This window comes from Triticum urartu, chromosome 6 (genome assembly GCF_003073215.2).
Source record: "Triticum urartu cultivar G1812 chromosome 6, Tu2.1, whole genome shotgun sequence".
Taxonomy (NCBI): Eukaryota; Viridiplantae; Streptophyta; class Magnoliopsida; order Poales; family Poaceae; genus Triticum; species Triticum urartu.
In genome coordinates, this window is record NC_053027.1 from 69,363,873 (window position 1) to 69,387,129 (window position 23,257).

A 23,257-nucleotide genomic window follows, 5' to 3' on the forward strand; every position below is an offset into this window, starting at 1 on the left:
TCGGTGACGCTAGAGTTGTTATGGGAAATAGTATGTGGTTACCGAAGGTTGTTCGAAGTCCCGGATGAGATCCCATACGTGACGACGAACTCTGGAGTGGTCCGGAGGTGAAGATCGATATATTAGACGAATGGTATTGGAGTCCGGAATTGTTCTGAGAGTACCGGGTGACGACCAGCGTGACCGAAAGGTGTTTCGGAGGCCCCGGCAAGCGTTGGGGGGCCTTATGGGCCAAGGGAAGGGGGCACATCAGCCCACTAAGGAGATGTACGCCCCTCCCACCCCATCTCACGTAACATGGAGAGGTGGGGGCGCCTCCCCTACGGCAGCCACCCCTCCCGGCTTGGGGGCAGGTTTCCTAGGGGTGGGGGCGCCTAAACCCATTTAGGGTTTCCCCTGTGGCCGCCGCCCCTCCCCTAGGGAACCCTAGGGCGCCTCTTCCACCCCTTTCCCCCTATATATAGTGAGGGAGAGAGAGGGCAGCCGCACCATTCCCTTGGCGCAGCCCTCTCCTCCTCCAACTCCTCCTCCTCTTCCATAGTGCTTAGCGAAGCCCTGCCGGAGAACCACGAGCTCCATCGCCACCACGCCGTCATGCTGCTGGAGTTCTCCCTCAACTTCTCCTCTCCCCTTGCTAGATCAAGAAGGAGGAGACGTCCCCGGGCTGTACGTGTGTTGAACGCGGAGGCGCCGTCCGTTCCGCGCTTGGATCGGATCTACCGCGATTTAAATCGCCGCGAGTACGACTCCATCAACCACGTTCTTGTAACGCTTTCGCTTAGCAATCTTCAAGGGTATGAAGATGCACTCCCTCTCTCTCTCTCGTTGCTAGCATCTCCTAGATTGATATTGGTGACACGTAGGAAAATTTTGAATTATTACTACGTTCCCCAACAGTGGCATCATGAGCTAGGTCTATGCGTAGTTCTATGCACGAGTAGAACACAAAGTAGTTGTGGGCGATGATTTGTTCAATTTGCTTACCATTACTAGTCTTATCTCGATTCGGCGGCATTGTGGGATGAAGCGGTCCGGACCGACCTTACACGTACACTTATGTGAGACAGGTTCCACCGACTGACATGCACTTGATGCATAAGGTGGCTAGCGGGTATCTGTCTCTCCCACTTTAGTCGGATCGGATTCGATGAAGAGGGTCCTTATGAAGGGTAAATATCAATTGGTATATCACCGTTGTGGCTTTTGCGTAGGTAAGAAACTTTCTTGCTAGAAACCCATAGCAGCCACGTAAAACATGCAACAATAATTAGAGGACGTCTAACTTGTTTTTGTACGGTATGCTATGTGATGTGATATGGCTAAAAGGATGTGATGAATGATATATGTGATGTATGAGATTGATCATGTTCTTGTAATAGGAATCACGACTTGCATGTCGATGAGTATGACAACCGGCAGGAGCCATAGGAGTAGTCTTAATTTATTGTACGACCTGCGTGTCAATGAAAACGTCATGTAATTACTTTACTTTATTGCTAACCGTTAGCCATAGTAGTAGAAGTAATAGTTGGCGAGACAACTTCATGAAGACACGATGATGGAGATCATGGTGTCATGCCGGTGATGAAGGTGATCATGTCGTGCCTTGAAGATAGAGATCAAAGGCGCAAGATGATATTGGCCATATCATGTCACTTTATGATTTGCATGTGATGTTTGTCATGTTTACATCTTATTTACTTAGAATGACGATAGCATTAAATAAGATGATCCCTCACTAAAATTTCAAGAAAAGTGTTCCCCCTAACTGTGCACCGTTGCGAAGGTTCGTTGTTTCGAAGCACCACGTGATGATCAGGTGTGATAGATTCTAACATTCGCATACAACGCGTGTAAGCCATATTTACACATGCGAAACACTTAGGTTGACTTGACGAGCCTAGCATGTACAGACATGGCCTCGGAACACAAGAGACCGAAAGGTCGAACATGAGTTGTATAGCAGATGCGATCAACATGGAGATGTTCCCATTGATGACTAGTCCGTCTCACGTGATGATCGGACACGGCCTAGTCGATTCGGATCATGTATCACTTAGATGACTAGAGGGATGTCTATCTGAGTGGGAGTTCATTGAATAATTTGATTAGATGAACTTAATTATCATGAACATAGTCTAAATTGTCTTTGCGAATTATGGTGTAGATTAATAGCTCGTGCTTTAGCTCCATGTTTTAATACGTTCCTAGAGAAAAACTAAGTTGAAAGATATTGTAAGCAATTGTGCGGACTAGGGCCGTAGTCTGAGGATTGTCCTCACTGCTACACAGAAGGCTTTTGTCCTTAATGCACCGCTCGGTGTGCCAACCCCTCTGGCGTCGTCTGTGGATGTTGTTAACATCTGGTAGACACGTTCTGATGACTACCTGATAATTTATTGCACCATGCTTTACAGCTTAGAGTCGGGGCTCCAAAAGCATTTTGAACGCCATGGAACATATGAGATGTTCTAAGAGCTGAAATTGGTATTTCAGGCTCATGCCCGTGTTGAGAGGTTTGAGACCTCTGACAAGATCTTTGCCTACAATATGGATGAGAATAGCTCAGCCAGTGAGCATGTGCTCAGAATGTCTGGGTACTTCAATCGCTTGAATCAAGTGGGAGTTAATCTTCCAGATAAGAGAAGTGATTGACGAAGTTCTCCAGTCACTATCACCAAGCTACTAGAGTTTCATGATGAACTATAACATGCAAGGGAAGATGATCCCGGAGTTGTTCGTCGTGCTTAAGGCCGTAAAGGTAGAAATCTAGAAGGAGCGTCAAGTGTTGATGGTTAACAAGAGCACTGGTTTCAAAGAAGGGCAAGGGCAAGAAGGGAAACTTCATGAATGGCAAGCCAGTTGCCGCTCCAGTGAAGAAACCCAAGAACCCAAACCTGAGACGAAGTGCTTCTATTAGGGGAACAGTCACTGGTAGCGGAACTACCTCAAATACTTGGTAGATAAGAAGGCTAGCAACTTCAACAAAAGTATATTTGATATGTGTGTTATTGATGTGTACCTTACTAGTACTCCTAGTAGCACATGGGTATTAGATACCAGTTCAGTTGCTAACATTGGTAACTCGAAACAAAAGCTACGGAATAAACGGAGACTAGCTAAGGGTGAGGTGACGATGTGTGTTGCAAATGTTTCCAAGGGTGATATGATCACCATCGCACGCTCCCTCTACCTTCGGGATTAGTATTGAACCTAGATAAATGTTGTTTGCATTGGTGTCTGCGTTGAGCATGAACATGATTAGATCATGTTTATTGCAATATGGTTATTCACTTAAGTCAGATAATAATGGTTATTTTGTTTATATGGATAACACCTTCTATGGTCATGCACCCAATGTGAATGGTTTATTGAATCCCGGCCGTAGTGATACACATGTTCATAACATTGGTGCCAAAAGATGTAGAGTTGATAATGATAGTACCACTTTCTTGTGGCACTGCCGCTTAGGTCATATTGGTGTAAAGCGCATGAAGAACCTCCATGCTAATGTACTTTTGGAATCACTTGATTTTGAATCACCTGACACATGCGAACCATGCCTCATAGGCAAGATGACTAAAACCCCGTTTTCTGGAACAATGGAAAGGGCAAGTGACTTGTTGGAAATCACACATGCTGATGTGTGCGGTCCGATGAGTGTTGACGCACGCAGTGGATATCGTTATTTTGTCACCTTCACCGATGAATTGAGTAGATATGGGTATATTTACTTAATGAAGCATAAGTCTGAAACGTTTGAAAAGTTCAAGCAATTTCAGAGTGAAGTTGAGAATCATCATAACAAGAAGATCAAGTTCCTACGATCTGATCAAGGGAGAGAGTATCTGAGTTATGAGTTTGGCAATCACTAAAGACAAGGTGGAATCATTTCATAGTTGACGCCACCTGGAACACCTTAGCGTAATGGTGTGTCCGAACGTCGTAATCGCACCCTACTGGATATGGTGCGATCTATGATGTCTCTTACCGATCTACCGCTATCATTTTGGGGTTATGCATTAGAGACAATTACATTCACTTTAAATAGGGCACCATCTAAGTCCATGGAGACAACACCGTATGAACTATGATTTAGCAAGAAACCTAAGTCGTTGTTTCTTAAGATTTGGGGCTACGATGCTTATGTCGATAGGTTTCGGCCAGAAAAGCTCGAACCCAAAGCGAAAAATTGTGTCTTCATAGAATACCCAAACAAGACGATTGGGTATACCTTCTATCTCAGATCTTAGGGCAAAGTGTTTGTCATTAGGAACATGTCCTTTCTCGAGAAAGAGTTTCTCTCGAAGAATTGAGTGGGAGGAAGATACAACAACCTTTACTTCGACCAGAGAATAGCGCAACACAGAAAGATGTTTCTGTGGCACCTACCTCAGTTGAAGAGAAAGCTAATGATGATGATCATAGAGCTTCAGATCAAGTTACTATCGAACCTCGTAGGTCGACAAGGGTGTGTACAACTTCTGAGTGGTAACCGTGTCTTAAAGGTCATGTTGTTGGACAACGATGAAGCTATGAGCTATGGAGAAGCGATGGTGGGCTCGGATTCCAACAAATGGCTGGAAGCCATGAAATCCGAGATAGGATCCATGTATGAGAACAAAGTATGGACTTTGGTGGACTTGCCCGATGATCGGCAAGCCATTGAGAATAAATGGATCTTTAAGAAGAAGACAGACGTTGATGGTAATGTCACCATTTATGAAGCTCGACTTGTCTCAAAGAAGTTTCCGACGGGTTCAAGGAGTTAACTGTGATGAGACTTTCTCAATCATAGTGATGCTAAAGTCTGTTAGAATTATGTTAGCAGTTGCTGCATTTTCATTTACGAAATCTGGCAGATGGATGTCAAAACAAAGTTTCCTTGACGGTTTCCATGAGGAAAGGTTGTATGTGATACAACCAGAAGGTTTTGTCGATCCTAAGGATGCTAAAAGGTATGCAAACTCCAGTGATCCTTCTATGGACTGGAGCAAGCATCTCGGAGTTGGAACATACGCTTTGATGAGGTGATCAAAGCATTTGGGTTTATACAAAGTTTGCAAGAACTTTGTATTTGCAATAAAGTGAGTGGGAGCACTACAACATTTTGATAACTATATATGGATGACATATTGTTGATCAGAAATGATGTAGAATTTCTGGAAAGCATAAAGAGTTGTTTGAATGGAGTTTTTCAAAGGAAGACCTGTGTAAAACTGCTTACATGTTGGGTATCAAGATCTATAGAAATAGATCAAGACGCCTGATAAGACTTTCACTGAGCACATACCTTGACATGATTTTGAAGGAGTTCAAAATGGATCAGTCAAAGAAGGAGTTCTTGCCTGAGTTGTAAGGTGTGAATTTGAGTAAGACCCAAAGCTCGACCACGACAGAAGAAAGAGAAAGGACGAAAGTCGTCCCCTATGCCTTAGCCATAGGCTCTATACGATATGCCATGTTGTGTACCGCGATGTGCCTTGCCACGTGTCTGGCAAGGGGGTATAAGAGTGATCCAGGAGTGGATCATTGGACAGTGGTCAAAATTGTCCTTGGGAATAAGGAAATATTTCTCGATTATGGAGGTGATGAAGAGTTCGGAGTAAGGGGTTACGTTGATGCAAGCTTTAACACCTATCCGGATGACTCTGAGTAGCAAACCGGATACGTATAGTGGAGCAACCATTTAGAATAGCTCCAAGTGGAGCATAGTAGAAACATCTACAATATGAAATAGAGATTTGCGGAGAACACATGGATCTGAATGTTGCAGACCCGTTGACTAAAACCTCTCTTGTAAGCATAACATGATCAAACCCTAGAACTCATTGAGTGTTAATCACATGGCGATGTGAACTAGATTACTGACTCTAGTAAACTCTTGGGTGTTAGTCACATGGCGATGTGAACTATGAGTGTTGATCACATGGCGATGTGAACTAGATTATTGACTCTAGTGCAAGTGGGGGACTGTTGGAAATATGCCCTAGAGGCAATAATAAAATGGTTATTATTATATTTCCTTGTTCATGATAATTGTCTATTGTTCATGCTATAATTGTATTAACTGGAAACCATAATACATGTGTGAATACATAGATCGTAATATGTCCCTAGTAAGCCTCTAGTTGACTAGCTCATTGATCAATAGATGGCCATGGTTTCCTGACCATGGACATTGGATGTCATTGATAACGGGATCACATCATTAGGAGAATGATGTGATGGACAAGACCCAATCCTAAGCATAGCACAAGATCGTGTAGTTCGTTTGCTAGAGCTTTTCTAATGTCAAGTATCATTTCCTTAGACCATGAGATTGTGCAACTCCCGGATACCGTAGGAGTGCTTTGGGTGCATCAAACGTCACAACGTAACTGGGTGACTATAAAGGTGCACTACAGGTATCTCCGAAAGTGTCTATTGGGTTAGCGCGAATCGAGACTGGGATTTGTCACTCCGTATGACGGAGAGGTATCTCTGGGCCCACTCGGCAATGCATCATCATAATGAGCTCAATGTGACTAATGAGTTAGCCACGGGATCATGCGTTGCGGAACGAGTAAAGAGACTTCCGGTAACGAGATTGAACGAGGTATGGGGATATCGACGATCGAATCTCGGGCAAGTAACATAACGATGGACAAAGGGAATTGTATACGGGATTGATTGAATCCTCGACATCGTGGTTCATCCGATGAGATCGTCGTGGAACATGTGGGAGCCAATATGGGTATCCAGATCCCGCTATTGGTTATTGGCCGGAGAGGTGTCTCGGTCATGTCTGCATGGTTCCCGAACCCGTAGGGTCTACACACTTAAGGTTCAGTGACGCTAGAGTTGTTATGGGAAATAGTATGTGGTTACCGAAGGTTGTTCGGAATCCCGTATGAGATCCCGGATGTGACGAGGAACTCCGAAGTGGTCCGGAGGTGAAGATCGATATATTGGACGAAGGGTATTGGAGTCCGGAATTGTTCTGGAAGTACCGGGTGACGACCAGCTTGACCGAAAGGTGTTTCGGAGGCCCCGGCAAGCGTTGGGGGGCCTTCTGGGCAAAGGGAAGGGGGCACATCAGCCCACTAAGGGGTTGTGCGCCCCTCCCACCCCATCTCACGTAACGTGGAGAGGTGGGGGCGCCTCCCCTAGGGCAGCCACCCCTCCCGGCTTGGGGGGCAAGTTTCCTAGGGGTGGGGGCGCCTAAACCCATCTAGGGTTTCCCCTGTGGCCGCCGCCCCTCCCCTAGGGAACCCTAGGGCGCCTCCTCCACCCCTTCCCCCTATATATAGTGAGGGAGAGAGAGGGCAGCTGCACCCTTCCCTTGGCGCAGCCCTCTCCTCCTCCAACTCCTCCTCCTCTTCCGTAGTGCTTAGCGAAGCCCTGCCGGAGAACCACGAGCTCCATCGCCACCATGCTGTCGTGCTGCTGGAGTTCTCCCTCAGCTTCTCCTCTCCCCTTGCTAGATCAAGAAGGAGGAGACGTCCCCGGGCTGTACGTGTGTTGAACGCGGAGGCGCCGTCCGTTCGGCGCTTGGATCGGATCTACCGCGATTTAAATCGCCGTGAGTACGACTCCATCAACCGTGTTCTTGTAACGCTTCCGCTTAGCAATCTTCAAGGGTATGAAGATGCACTCCCTCTCTCTCGTTGCTAGCATCTCCTAGATTGATCTTGGTGACACGTAGGAAAATTTTGAATTATTACTACGTTCCCCAACAGATTGGAGATGGCAAACGCTTCTACCGTTTCATGGCGCTGCAAGCCAATAATGATGAATCGGAGGGGGTGACGATGGCGATTTTCCGACCAACCACATCGGATGTTGGGATTGCGATGTGGCAATGCTACCAGCAGGGACAAGTGAGGGAGGATGTTGCGGCGATGATGTTGTGCTAGGGGTGACATCGACACGCACGGAGGGTGTTATGGCCTTGCGAGAGATGCGGGAGGCTGGTGGTTGCGGTTAATGGTCTACCTTTGTTCTTCTAGGGCATCAAGCACAGGGGGGAGGATGATTGGTACGGGAAAGGATCTGAGGATGACGCCTAGCCGTCTAGAGGATGTCAATTCCTTAAGGGTAACATGTCCAAGCTAGGCTCGATCATATTCTTTGGTGATGCTCAATCATTTTGTTCTTCGGATCAGGTGTTTTCCCCACTTAGGATTGAATCAAAATGAGTGAGAGGGATACCCACTGCTTACACTTGGCATAATTTCTCTCAAGCAACCACCCTCTATCTGAGGGGTAGGGGTCTATTTATAGCTGGGGCCAGGGTTGGCACCAGTATGACCGTTGGAGGGTGGTGGAGACATGCCCACCAACGTGTTGTTGCTAGTTGTCAGAACAGTCAGAATTCAAACTCTCAAATTCCTAGGGTTCTGAAGAACCTAGGACAACCTTGCAACAGGTTCCTAACTCCTCACGGAGGAATATAACTCAAGTTTTCCAAAGAATCACCCTCGATACAAGAGCTAGAAGGCTCACTTGGAAGAAGAATTCCAAGTCTTAACTCACAAGTGTATATAGGTTTGATTGAGCACACAGATGACGAATTCAATCTTGCTTCACTTAGACCCCCCTTAATACTACGATTTTCCCTTCGACTCAAATGAAGAATAAAAGAAACTAACAAAGAAACATTATTCTTCACGCTTCAATCCTCCATATGGCATTCAGAAGACTTCAATGTTCTTACAACACTTTTAGGGGTCATAACCCATTGGTTAAACCAAATCATCGGAGACTTTCACCTGTGTATACTCAAAAACATATTAGTCCCTTGACCATTATTTCATTAATCATCCAAAACCCACACATGTGACAATAGATGCACTTACACATTAGTCCCTTGACCATTATTTCATTAATCATCCAAAACCCACACATGTGACAGTAGATGCACTTACAAATCCCCCCTCCCCCAGACTTTTCAAACATAAAACATCCTCGTTGTGGAAGATTGCAACTGGTCGATCTGCGGGGACGTGCCGAAGAGCGCGGACTAACTCTCTTCCGATGTCCCTTTATCGTGCGCTTCAGGGATGTGTTGGACCTCACTCGAGACGTCGTGGACGCGACTTCATCCCCGCGTGAGCTGGTTGTCGATAAAATTGCGCCGCGGCGCACAACCCTGACGTTCTTGCTGCTATGCTACTAGTGGTTGTGGAAGCACCGAAATGGAGCTGCCTTCAACGAGGACACCTCCCTCACTCCGGGGCATAAGACAATGATGACGTGATGATGTTGTCCGATGGTGCAACGCCTATCGATCGATCACAGGGGTGACGTTGACTGCTGGCTCTCCTGCCTGGCCACGAATAGCTAGTGCGTTGGTCTATCCCCGCCCCCGGTGAAAATTCAAAACAAAAAGGTTGTACCAAATCTGCATGCTTCAATTCATCATGGCTTTGGTGCGTTCAGTTGATGCTGTTGAGGATCTTTTTTGAAGTACCAAAAGGTTGAGGATGTTAAATTCCAGAAACTGGAAAAAAAATGTGCATTGTAAAAGATCAGGCATTAGCTGGGATCTATATTACTAAAATGATAACAGTGCCGCTCTTCATAGCTTATTGTATTATATTACTTGATGTGTTCCTTGCAGGTTATCGTGATTTTCTTTTTGTGGAATATGCCTTTGGAATGCCTTGATTGGTCAGAGGCGCTGGCTGGCAGAATGTGTCTTTGGAATGCCTCGATTTGTCAGCATTGCTGGCTGGATGTTAGCTGGTTCATTTTATCATTGCCAGTGATGTATTTAGGCTTATTTTTTATTTAATTTTTGCGAATAACGTATTTTGGCTTATTAACACGCAAACGTACATTATATATTGGATAAAAATACAACCGGCTCGCGCCAGTTAACTTGTGTATCCTCTAAACTTTAGTATTATGTGTATGTGTAATGTGTAAAGTAGTGTATACGCATGAGACTTCTACCAAGATGGGGACTATAGCCTGGTGCTATTATGAACCGCATCATATCTGACTCAAAAAATATAACATAGCTGCTTCAGGAATTTGATATTAATACCATCGGTATTTGATAAATGAAATAAAGAACGCCATGGGTATGCGCCAGGGGCGCGACTCCTCTCTAGCTGGATAGCAATGGTTCGAACGGCTCACTGCTCTGCCTTGATGGGCACGAGACAGCAAATAAGAGAGAGAGCAAATAAAATGATTGCTGCTCTACCTTGGTACAAAAAGATAATGTATCATGCCTGTATTTCATTGCCTTTCATGGTGTGATTACAGTCTCAAGAACTTGGGATCTACACAATCATAAAGAAAAAAAGAATCTGTAAAGCAGTTAGAAGAATACAACCTGGCCATCCATCATTGTACAACTAGGATTCTACGAACCCTCAAATCCAATACTCATCTACCATTCTGTATGAACTAAAACCTATACAACCTGTATGGTGTCCCATTTCATATAGATTGCCCTTGTCAGATCCAATTAAGCTTGATTGCAGTCCTAGGAACAAACAAACTCTGAACTGTAAAATGGTAACAAATTTCTATGAACACGGAGTTTTCATGCCGACGAAACCGAACCCTAATACAATGAATGCCAAGGCCTGGAGGTAGATGTACATGAAGTATGTCTGGCTTCCAAGCACGTAGTCATACGAGGCGCATATCAAGAGGTAGAGCGCGAGCAAGAGCTCAGGGATGTAAATCCTGCAAAGGGCGAATTGTTGGAGTTTGAAGCACATTCTTCAACATTTGTTTTGTTCTTGCACAATTTGACATAATTAGTTACAAACTTGAACTGCATGCTATAGGTTTGTTCACGTACCTCTCCACACATTCAGTGGGCTTCAGTGGTTCAAGGAGTGGGACTTCAAAATCGTCCTTCACCACATCTCCTACCTTCTCAGTAACCACCCAATCATTTACGTGCGCAGTCTCAAGTAAACCGGTTAGAGCTGCACGCATACGGTGCATGGACATTACATTTTCAAACAGAATCCAGAATGGCATCAGATGGAGAGACCTGGCGTACCAGATAAGATCATATAAAGATGTCAACATTAACAAGAACATGAAGCTGTACTCTGGACGAAACGAATAGTGCATACCCAGGATTCCTGATGGCATTCATGATAGTAATGGCAGTAGGAATGTAGACCAACCCCCACACAGGAATATGGACTTCAGGAACCATGGCAGATAATGGAATGACAACGCAGTAGAACAAGAATGTGAGGATGGGAGCAATGACCCTTCGTACAAACAAAAAGCTGTATAAAAGGTGCCATTTCTTCCATATTGATACCCCCTGCATAATGAGATGACAAACATTACATGATATTCATATTGTCTTTTGTGGTGAGGTTCAAGAAGGCACACCTTGTTTGTCACAATTTCCCATCCCATTTTTCTGAAGAGATTGGCAGCACCACAAGTCCACCTATGCTGTTGATGACGGTAGGCCTTGAAGGTACTTGGGAGTTCACTCTTGACCTGTGTAAGTTCTGTACTTGTAATGATGTAGGGCACAATACAGTATAGCGCATGTTCAATGAAAAACAACTATTTGGAATTGCAGACTGCAAAAACATACCCTTATATCACCTACATACAAGAATTCCCATTCCTTGAGACATGCCCGTACAGCCAGGTCCATGTCCTCCACAGTGGTGCGATCTTTCCATCCTCCTGACTCATTAATAGCAGATACACGCCACACACCAGCTGTACCTGTTGACAAAAAAGAATTTCTATTAATCACATAATTTAAATTCAAATGAACCATTTCAAGAAACTAACAGTGTCAGGCTTCATTGAAGCCTCGAATAAATGGCCATAAGATTGGCTCTTACCATTGAAACCAAAGAAAGCATGCATAAATGAGCCTGATTCCTGCTCGACTTTGAAATGATAGTCCAGGGACATCTTCTGTATCCTTGTCATCAGGCAAGCATCGTAGTTAACTGCAAAATCGCCCGGGCAAAGGCCAGGTCAGGAACATCCTGTAACCAGAATAAACAGAAATCCTCACTTCAAGTTATCAATATTATCACTTTCATATAGAAGGGGGAGAACTTGCATCAGAACTTCAAATCTTCAAAAATAATCTTAAGGGAAAAAGTTATCAAAGTGGCTAAACTGAAGTTTGAGTGAAATTTGTTAGCCATCTTTTCATGTTAAAAGGTTCCACAGCCTTTTGTTACTGCAGTCACCAGTATCGTTGAAGCCTTGAAGGCCAAGAGAATCATAATAGGACAAAATAAGTGCCTCAGAATTTAGTTGTGCCCAAATTTATGTCAGTACTGACCACTATGGAGTCGAAAGACTGATACTTCTGTCATAGGATACGACAAAGGTTCACATCAAAATATTTACCCAAAACAGTTTCATTTTTAACCAGTATCACTTCAAGCCATGAAAATATTGTTCCGACTTTGAGCACGACTACCGACACTGGTAAGCACGAGAGTTTTGAGGTGAAATTTCAGCTTCAAACATCTCAATAACAAGAATCTCACATTTTATCAAGACAGGACCAGCATTTGTGCTGACTCCATTACTTTCTGAGTAAACACTCCTGATCTTAAATAGCAAATACTTCTTGGAGTTGGAGCAGAAAAAATATCATGCAAATCCATATCTAGGTACTTCACTCCAGAACATGCACAGTCAGATAGTCTTAACTACGTGCATATACTAAAAAATATAATGGTTATGCTCACCAAACTTCCAGCGTGTTTGCACAAGCGCAATCTTCGGGTTATGCACAAGAAATGGTATAGTTTTTAAAAGGAAGTCAGATTCAGGTTGGAAATCTGCGTCGAAGATAGCAACGAATTCACATTGTTGCGCATATACATGTTCCATGCCTTTCTTCAAAGCTCCAGCTTTGTATCCCTTCCTGTTATTTCTAATTTCATACTTTATGTCAATTTTCTTGCTAGCCCACTCCTGGCATTCAAGCTCCACTAGTTCCTGCACTTGCCAAAAAACGATTAAAAGCATACAGTGGCACAATAATCTGAATACAGCTAGGAGTATTAAACAGACTATCTTTCACTTCGTATACTCATATATACATTCTTAGCATGTGGGATTCAAGCTGTCCTCACACCTATTATTGCCTTCCAAGATAAATAGAGCAAACCTTGACTACTTCATAAACATTGAATCAGATTGTGTCCCATGCATTAAGCCATAGTCAACAGCAATTTCAAGCAATCAAATGATCCTATTCATGTAACTGAATAAAAATAACTGACAAGAAAGTAAGTTAGTACAAGATCATAAAGACTTCAACAAGAGTGGTTTATAACTAGTACGTATGTCAGGTGTTCAACTAGACGAGGCATAGTGATAGGGTACTGTCTCCATGGGACCAAAATCCAGTTCATAGTAATACTTTACCCATGCTTAGATTAATAGGCAACTTTGACCATTTCACAGGATTACGATGTTGAATGTACATGGTATAACCATTGAATGTAATGCATTCTTCTGTACTTTCATGTTTCTGACACCGTTGTCTCTACATCTGAAGGGTGCTGGAAGTAGGTGTAAAACTGCACATACACACTTTCATATGTTGATGCAGATATACTAATTGTTTATTTGGGACAAGCATTCTGGTGCATGAACCATTTCACATGAGCATCACAGCAAGCACCCTTTGATCCAAAACTTAATAAACAAACATTTATTTTCATTCAATCAAGAAACCTTGTCACTGCAATCTAGGCTTACTTTAATAATGGGATCAGTTGAATCATCCAAGACTTGGATTATAATACGGTCTGGCGGCCATGTGAGAGCACAAACAGCTCCAATGGACAACTTGTACACCTGCAAAAGGCATAAAATAAGAATAAGCAACAGTCCTTGTGTCAAATACAATGAATCAGCAAGACACATAAGAACAGCGTTCAGTGGTTCAGCCACATTTCAAACTTAGCAGAAAGCTATCGCGAGGCAAAACCTGGCATTGCTAGTCAGCTGCCAGAGAGATGTAAACAAAACGCTAAACCTGTACTGGCAACTGTTTTCACATAACAACACAAACAAGAATCTCACCTAATGAGCTAACAGTTATTGAGCAGAACACTTCTACTGTACTTGACACCATGAAGGCAATGCAGAGACGCATTTTTCCAAACCCCGCCCCAATTCCTCAGTTAGTCCTGAGCGTGATACTACTAGCTTTTTCGTAGACCAGAGCAGTTTATCGACAATGTCAACACCCAAAGCTACATTTCGCAAAAGGAAAGTTCCGCAAGTACGGCACTGCAGAGGCATTTCAACTTTGAGTCGGACCGGGGCGCGCACAAAAGGCCAAAAGCAGCGCGAGCAGCACGAGGCATTTCAGCTTTCAAGCAGCAGCACCAGCCAAGCACCCCGTGACGGAAATCTGGGAGGACGCCTCACCTCCTTCTCGTTGTACATGGGGATCTGCACGAGCACCATGGGGAACTCGCAGCGGCCCGCCGGGTCCTCCACGTCGGCCTCGCCCCCCTCCAGGGCCCCGGTCATGGGCTCCCACTTGAACCTCCGCTCGGGCCGCAGCCGCAGCAGGCGGACGGCGACGAGGCTGACGAGGCTCATGCAGGCGGCCTCGAGGAGGAGCATGGCCGACATGGCGAGGCACGCCCACACCGCGGCCGTCAGCGCCGGGGCGACCGCGCGCGCTCGTACGGCCGCCCACGCCGCCGCGGCCGCGCCGGCGCTGAGCGGCGCCATGCGATGCGACGCGGATCCGACCGAGGGGAGAGGGCGCGGCTTTGCTTGCTTGGAGTGGAAGGGAAGGAATCGAAGCGAGGGGAGGGAGGGAGGGAGGGAGGGAAGGGAAATGGGGGGAGGCGTGGGCGCGAGGTGGCTCGCGAATCTGGTTGGTGGTGCGAGGCGACCAAAGCCGCCCAGCGCGAGGGGAAAGAGGAAACGATACAATTTTGGATGTGGATCTTTTTGCTTTCGGTACCTGACGTTATGCGATATGCGCATCGGACACATCTACTAGTAGTAAGCTTTAACCGTTTCCCCGACTCGAATCAAGTCTTTCGATCGATTCAATCATCACGCTCGGGCTTCAGAAGAAGGAAGACCCTGGTTTGCAGCAAAGATCCGAGAAAATACAAAGTAACTCCTGTGACAAAGGATCATAATGACATCTTTTGAAAACACCTTCTTCATGGTATCAATCTTTGTTCGAAGATCAGAGAAAATACAATGTAACTCCTGTGACAAACATCTCCTTTGCGGTAACAATCTCTGCTCGAAGAAATACGTCAAAGGCTTCGGTAAAGAGCTGCAATAGACTGGAGCAACGATGTTGTCACTCTTTCACCCGCACAAACATTATCAATAATCGTTTTTGAAAGAGCCTTGGGTCGTCCATCAAAAAATATGGGAGGCCGATGAACATACTTGTGCCGGGGATGACCCCCTAGAAGTGTAGGCAATTGAATCACTATATCGACATCATGGTGTCGATGAAAAATTTCACCCTCAGAACAAATCAGGCCAACAACAAAAAATTGACACAGCAACATAAATTCATCAAACCCGAATAATCGAACCCGCGAGGACATAGAATTCTCTAATCTTATGGCACCACCAAAAAATGAGAGGGGATTTATTCTCACAAAACTATGATGATCACCAGACATTGAGAAGAACATAAAGGTCTTGAACTTCCGAGGTCCCCTCACCTCTCAGCACCAAGATGACAACCGGAGACGAGGGGACTTAAATTTCTCAGATGACAACGGCGACGGTGGCTCGAGAAACCTCCTAGAACTACTCTGCTTGCAAGTGTAGTAGATGCCACCAAACCTGGCCATATGGGTCATGCCACGCGGGCATGGATTTTTGGCCCGGCACAGCACGTGAATAAACAGGTCGGGTTGGCCTTCGGCCTGCCACAAAATAAGGTCAATCCTCAAAGTCAGGCCATAAGACCGCATATGATATGGTCCTTTTAAGTTTCCTATATATGTTTCTTTCTATTTTTTAGATTCTTTGTATTTCTTCTTTTTTTACATTTTTTTGTATTTTTCCTTAATTTCTAGCCGCAAGGCCAAAATGCAATGGGCATGCCACGACCCTTTTTATGAAAGGGCCCACACGGGCCGTGTAGTGTCGGGTCGGCCCATGTGGCCAGGTATGGGTGCTCCCGCAGAGGGGCCCAAAATTTAGGGACCCCACTTCATGTATGTATTTTTATGATACACTCGCTAACTAACGCTCATGATCACTAATGGTAGGGCATCTCCAACGTGATCCATAAAAAAATGCCCCTAAATGTTTGATTTGTGTGGTTCGGGCACTTTTTGTCCTCCAACCTCATGCATCAGATGTCTGTAGACCAGCCGTGATGTCTGGATTCCCATAAGCCCGAACCAACCTAGGGGAGCTTTGGGGTTGTCCGGACACTCCGCTTGGCCCACTGTCAGTTAGATCACATGTTCTCATAGCCCATATGTTTTTCCTCTAAGTCCGCCTGGCCCACCCTATTGTTCGGATTTGATGCATATGGTTAGATGACCGACTCCCCTAACGTTGTCTGCGAACACATCTGCACGTGTCTATTACCAAAAAAACTGCACGTGTCCATGGACATTTGGTCTGTCTGTTTTGAGGTACAGGGTTGAAGATGCCCTTAGTAGGTCGGTCCACTGGTAGCAAGAGCAAGCGATTGTCTGGCCAGCATTTTGATACATATTGTCAAAAGAACTTCTTCAATATCTTTTTTCTCACTGTTTGTATATTTTTATCACTTTTATTTCATTTAAAAATGGTCACAAAATTTAAAAGATTACCAGTTTTAAAAAATCATAAATTTCCTTCTTTTTAAAAAAAAATAATGAACTAAAAAATTATGAATTGACATTAAAATTTAAAATATATTCATGAATTTTTAAAAATGAGAATTTAAAAAAAATCACTGATTAGGAAAATTTTACGAAATTTACGAATATTCTCAAATTTGAGGATAATATTAATGAATTTTAAAATTTTCACATATTTTAAAAATGTAAATTTAGAAAATGTTCATGAACTAAAAAAGGAAAAGGAAATAAAAGAAAAAGCAGAAAATAAAAACCCTTCAAAACCGAAAATCTGGTAGATAAACACTAAAGCCGAATGTTTCCTCAAACCATGTGGAAGCTGCGTAAACCGACACTAAACTGGCCCGGCCGGCTCGCCAACTGATGCACCTAGGCGAGTGATGTAGACCGCTCACAATGAGAGGTGCCTAGTATATGCGCAAACGATTCTTGAAAAAAAGGCATATGTACAAACTTTTCTAGAAATAAATTTGCGCGAACTTTGCGGTAGCCTATGGATCGTCCAGGCCCTCACACTCCTGGTTTTTCTGTATAGAGACAAATACAGATCTCGTAAGATTCTTTCTCTTGTACTCCCATCCGTAAAAATATATAAGAGCGTTTAGATCACTAATACTCTCACAATGTTAAAAATGGAATACAAAAGTGGAGAGAAATGATTGCGGGAACACAATAAGAGAGACTACACAATAGCCTGCCAAAATCCAAATCAATCCTTGATACGATTAAGAACAGGGTAGGTTGAAGTGATTGAAACGATCGATAGTCCTAAAGGCGCAGACTTAACCAGGGCAAACCAGGTAAGTTTCCCTCTATGATTCAGTATTTATTATTATTATTATTATTATTTGAGATTCCCTCTCTGATTCAGTACTGGCCCATGGAACCATGATGCTGATGATGGATCTCACACGCCAAATGTAAGAAATCTTACTCCATTCTTCAGCATGAATCATAACCAAATTCTCCAATTTATTCCTGCAGCAAAAACATATATTTCCGCCATTCTTTTTTAACAGTTCTACAATAGGGTTTTATCTAGAATTTTCACCACAAAAGCAGTTATTGGCGATCAACTCTTTATGGCGAATCTGCCAGAATTGCTCAAAGGGCCAGTTTCCTTGCGCCTCCGCTGTCGACCTAACTATATGATGACACAGAAACTTTAAAATCTGTACTCATGCACGCAAAATAACAAGATCACAACTTGAGCTAAGATTAATATACTCCTCCTTCCCAAAACAAGTGTCGCTGATTTAGTACAAAATTGTACAGTATATGCCAGTAAAACGATTAGTATGTAACAAAATGTTCTACAGCATTTCAATACATGCCACATACAAGTGTGCTACCTTTCATGCTCCACCACCTGCACAACGCTCAGCGTCAGCTGATGCGTGTCATAATGTATCGGCCTTTCTCTAAATCATATATAATCTTTGTCTTGGGCTTCCTCCATCTCAACACCAAATATATTCCACAAGCAAGAAACGCTCCCAGCACGGCGAGCAGTGGTCTGTGCTTAGGTGACCGTGTTGCCACAGCCCCTGATGCCCCTAGAATCCTATGTTTTGTATTTGCAATGAAAGCTCCTAGGGCCCACTCAATATGAGTGTCGCCGACCTGATTTGAATACTCGATCCTGCTCAGAGGAAATTTTAAGTAGCAAGCGCATAAGATTAGTCAAGGGTAAATTTCACTCAAGAAGAATGATGGTGTCCTGATATGATATGCTTGCCTCTTGTCATCCAATGGTACACCAAGGCTGTCGTGCAGTAGAGCTACAATGTATGCCGACGAGAAGCAATACCGAGAGAAATCTTCATCTGAATGATTGAGATACTTTTGTCTTAGTGTGGACAAGTCCTTGTTGCAAAGTTGCTCTCCAGCAACCACAAAATCAGACAGTGATGAAGACCGGTCTAGTCCAAAGAACTGGAAGAGGATGTATAGTCAGAAGTGCCCTAAGAAAAGGATGGTATGTGCCAATGGAAGAAAAAATGAGAACATGCAGTGGACCTTGGACGTAAAATAGAAATTTTCAGTTGCTAGGAAATGCCCAAGCAGCTCAGGGACGAAATTAGATCCTAGGTGACATTGCTGATACTCACACCTTTCTGCATTCAAGACAAAAGTTACGGGTATGCAGGTGGATATGGATATAGAATATAAATGCTGGCAGTGCAAATCTAAATGTCCGATAAAAATGGTACTAAATCTAAGAACATCATGCTTAATTGAGTTTCTTATAAGTCACGATAAAGAGCAAGCTCAACAAGGTATTCGAAGTGCCAAGATTTGCAAAAGATATTAATTAGGTTAGTAGGAGCCAAGATTTACCAAGATGGGTGGTGGGTGTTTTCACTCCCCCTAGGTTTCAGGGTTGGACCATGTAACTCCCTCATATAGAACTGTGTCAGTAGGAGCCTTTCCTACTATCTTGACCGTTCAAACAAAAAAGATGTTAGGTCAATGCAGTCAAGAACCTCCATCTTACTTGACATCAAACAGTTACATCCTTACAGGGATATCCCTCATTATACATTGCAGTTTTGAGTTCATCATGACAGTGCCAAAATTTCTAACTTCAGCTGACGGTACTCTTAAGCATAGGAGCAATAAAGAGAAGGGTATGCCATTGAAAAATTACAGGTATATCCCTCTCATTATGCATTATAGTTCATGACAGTTCCAAATATTATAACTTCATCTGATGGTACTTTAAGCACAGGAATCATGAAGAAAAGGATATGTAGACTAAATAAACATAAATACAGATAAAGAAAAAGGGATCAAACTTCACATGCATTTCTTACCCTTTCCTTCTTGCATCATCATCAGTGAAGAAGATCTACATTCTTTATAGTTTCCGCTTCCATTATCAACATATTGGTTTTCTAAATTTGATCTTGATGCACCGCTTGTTCTCGCCAATACTTTCCGTTTGTGAGAAAATCCTTTAGGGGCACAAGGATCAACAAGTGTACCGTTTTTGAAAGATCCTTCAATTGCACGAATCATGATGAAACACTGGTTGGTACTTGTACTTCCAAAAGAGTACTACATTTGTAATTTAAAGTTAACCAGTGGAATTACAAGAACATCTCTTAAATTCCTAAAAATAATAAAGGATGCAATACCTTCAACAAACTTTTTCTTTGAACTAAAATCCTGGGACATTTGTACTGTGGGAGCAACCATAGCTAAGTATTAGTTGTTGGCATTCTACTATGGACTAAGAAAGGGTTTTGTGATTAATATTAACATTGACATTCCTATTTGCAGGTAGTTTGTGTTCCCTTATCCATCAGATGCTGAATTGCCTCATTGCAGCAGATGGAAAATGGCTGGATTGAATGTTTTAACACACAGTAATACCTCTTGACTTCAGTATTTCACGGTATGAGTCTTGTGCTGCATTCTGTGAAAATAAGTGAGTAAATCAGATTTTCAATCTACACCACAATATCACAAGATCAGAAATACATCATATTCCAGGGGAACCCCCCCCCCCCCCCCCCCCCCCCCCCCCACCCCCCCCCCCCCCCACACACACACACCCTAGATCCCTGGGATATGTGTTTAGCATGCGTAACAAATGAACCTCACAACACTTTTGGCAGGTCGATTAATTAAGGTGCAAATAACACATTAAACCACAATGCATGGAAACCATGCAGCTACCAATCTGTTTATATCTCACCAAATGGACAGGCACATAGCGTTATAGATGTTTCTTCTAAAACATTGCCAGACTGCATAAACATTCTTTTGAAAATTAAAAACTTCAGGAAACTTGCTCAAAACTACCTTTTGAAACTTCAAGCTCAATAACAATGTGCTTCAATCATGTTTTTGAAATTTTACTTGTCTGGAACTTTGATTATCAAAATTAAAACTCTCAAGGAACTCTTCAAAATTTGAGTTTTGAGACTTTACTTGTACTCAACACCACCATGTAACTTGAGACAAGAAATCTGAAACTTTATATCCAAGTTCCGGAGGACGTAACTTTAGACATGAAGCATGACTCTCTTTCTTATGAGTTGTGAGCATATTCAATGCATCCGCGGGCCGCAATTTGATGTTTGGGAGCATTTAACAGTGCACAAGATATGAAATGCCTCGTCCAGTGAATTGGTAGTAATCAGTACCAATAATTATAGCTTTCTCTTAGTGAAACAAATTATAGCTTAACGGAATGTGTTTGGTTGCTATTCACACAAATCTCATAGTCACACTGCTATATGGGTGACATTTAGATCCCTTGGAACTATTCAATCTCTGACAAGAACCATGCAACGGAATGTATTTGGTTGCTATTCACACGAATCTCATAGTCACACTGTTATACGGGTGACATTTAGATCCCTGGGAACTATTCAATCTCTGACAAGACCATGCAAATCAGGATTCGACGTATCAAATAACTCACTTGTCCAAAGTTTAGAAAGCTGTTGCTATAGAGAGTGTATGTTGTTCCCCCAAAAGTAAAATTAGTTGATAGTTCCAGAGGAAGTACTTCGTCGGAAACAAACGTCAGCTGAAACAAATAGCAGCAATTACATTAGCAGGAAACTGCAATTTCTTGGAATACAACAGAACAATAACCAATTATGTGTGTGTGTGTGTGTGTGTGTGTGTGTGTTGAATTATGCACGACTATACTGATGTTATTAGCATGCAATGCATCATGGTTAAACAAACAGAGCCAGCACATGAAAGCAGACCGTGTATGTGTTCATGAGAGAACCTGAGCTGAAGCACCCCCGAGTTCAATTATTCCAATTGTTTTGTGAGGATCCCCTCCAAGTGTGCCCAGAGCATAGTTTGCCGCAACCCAAGCATAGACGCCTTCATCAGAACCTATATAAGAAACATACCAGCCAAAGTAAAAAAAAACTCAGACATATTTCAGCTAATGACACGATAACCATCTAGATCCATCATACAATCACCCTCACCCACACAAAAACTAATTTGCAGTCAGTTCCATACCGCCCAATATTATTTGTATCAGTCAAATCAATGTTTTCCATGCCCCATGATTTGCTCAGTTTGTTGATGTTATCTTAGGCCCCTCCAATAATCCATAGCAGAAATTTCTTAGGGGTTCGACACATAATCACTTTGGTCATATGCAGAGGAAAGTGGGGGGACAGAGAGAGCAAATTCATTTCTTGGGGAAGAAATGATCATGCCGGAGGCTTACTTGGTTGCTTTAATAAGTTAAAGGCCAACAATAATAGACATGCAATAATTTACTTTCTTTAGTAAGGTGATGAAGAAATTGGCGGTACCTGGGATCACCTTTGCCCATGAGTCCTCGAACCGGAACCCGGAGGCCCTGAGGGCGTTCCTGCAGGACACCAATATCGCCTCTCGAACGCTCTCCTCGAGCAGCCGCAGGCCAGCGGTTGCCATCAGCCGCACCTCTGTTGCTGCGGCGGCCCCCTCGCTCCCTACCTTCTCCTTGGCAAATTCCAACAGCGGCCGCAGCGACTCCCCTGCGCGCGCCGTGTCCGCGGCGAAAGAGGAGAGCCCCGGGGAGACGCGCATCACGGCGGAGCGCGCCAGATCCGGCCGGCCGTCGGGCCCCAAGGAGAACACGTGGGCCCGGGTACCGGTGCTGCCGCCGTCTATGATGATGGAGAAGCTCGGGGAGGGGGCCGGCTGAGGCGGCGGGGAGAGGAGGTGGACGAGGGTGGAGACGACGATGGCGAGGAGGGCGGAGCCGAGGCAGAGGCCGCAGAGGCGGCAGCGGCCGCGGCTTGCGCGGGGGGAGAGGGGCTTGGTGGGCTCCGGCATGGTGGGCCGGGGACGAGGTGTCCGGCCGCCACCGATGCCGCCGCAGTGACTCGTCGACGGCGAGGGAGGCGGCGACGACGACGAGTTTTATTTTTATTAATTTATTTATTTATGGACGCGGCTAGCCAGCGCTTTAAGCGATCGCGAGCAGCCGGTCGAAAAGTCTCAAGCCGTGGTTTCTTCCGCTGTGGTCGTCTGAGCAACTTCGATAGTTTCGAAGATATCGAAGGTTTGCTTGTTTTTTTAGGCTTTATCTCTTTCAATATCAATATTGGTTATTCAGAGCCAGCAACTGGCTGCCGGATTTCGGCCCCTCAATAGCGCTTCGGAAGTCACTTTACATCATCGCCTACTCCGACGTTGAGTTGACTGGGTTGGCTACTCGGACACGCATCATTTCAGGTCAGGCTATTGTGTCTACCTCAGGCCTTTTCTGCAAAGGCTCCTTAAAATTGAAGGATTCTATAAACGCATGGATAGGAAAAACACAGGAATAGGATAGGAATGCACGTGCAAAACGGAGCATTTGGAAACATATGATTTCCGTGAACCTGGGTGTTTGGTTCACATGAATTGAAAGAACACAGGAATGGAGAAACATGGTCAAATTAAAGTCAGACCACATGAAA

The 23,257-nt window shown here is 44.0% G+C and overlaps 2 protein-coding genes across 4 annotated transcripts; both read right to left on the bottom strand.

The window, feature by feature from the left end:
• Window positions 1-10,210: 10,210 nt before the first annotated feature.
• LOC125514730 (probable glucomannan 4-beta-mannosyltransferase 4) lies at window positions 10,211-14,874 on the bottom strand. Its single transcript, XM_048680083.1, has 10 exons — window positions 14,401-14,874; window positions 13,723-13,821; window positions 12,702-12,954; window positions 11,832-11,942; window positions 11,573-11,709; window positions 11,359-11,472; window positions 11,088-11,287; window positions 10,805-11,002; window positions 10,522-10,686; window positions 10,211-10,489 (listed from the first exon to the last, which is right to left on the bottom strand). Exons 1-9 carry the CDS (start codon window positions 14,710-14,712, stop codon window positions 10,524-10,526), a joined length of 1,587 nt encoding a protein of 528 aa, XP_048536040.1. The 5' UTR covers window positions 14,713-14,874; the 3' UTR covers window positions 10,211-10,489; window positions 10,522-10,523.
• A 3,143-nt stretch (window positions 14,875-18,017) lies between these two features.
• LOC125513180 (probable apyrase 6) lies at window positions 18,018-22,839 on the bottom strand. 3 transcript variants are annotated; one of them, XM_048678211.1, is made up of 8 exons: window positions 22,121-22,832; window positions 21,574-21,686; window positions 21,256-21,363; window positions 20,199-20,241; window positions 19,637-19,777; window positions 18,840-18,937; window positions 18,559-18,755; window positions 18,018-18,462 (listed from the first exon to the last, which is right to left on the bottom strand). In XM_048678211.1, the coding sequence occupies exons 1-8, from the start codon at window positions 22,626-22,628 to the stop codon at window positions 18,207-18,209; spliced, it is 1,464 nt and encodes a 487-aa protein (XP_048534168.1). In that variant the 5' UTR covers window positions 22,629-22,832; the 3' UTR covers window positions 18,018-18,206. The 3 variants fall into 3 exon arrangements, with proteins under 3 accessions (XP_048534168.1, XP_048534167.1, XP_048534169.1); XM_048678210.1 differs by having other exon boundaries at window positions 19,637-19,822; window positions 22,121-22,831; XM_048678212.1 differs by lacking the exons at window positions 18,018-18,462; window positions 18,559-18,755; window positions 18,840-18,937 and adding an exon at window positions 19,961-20,005 and having other exon boundaries at window positions 19,637-19,880; window positions 22,121-22,839.
• Between the last annotated feature and the right edge of the window lie 418 nt (window positions 22,840-23,257).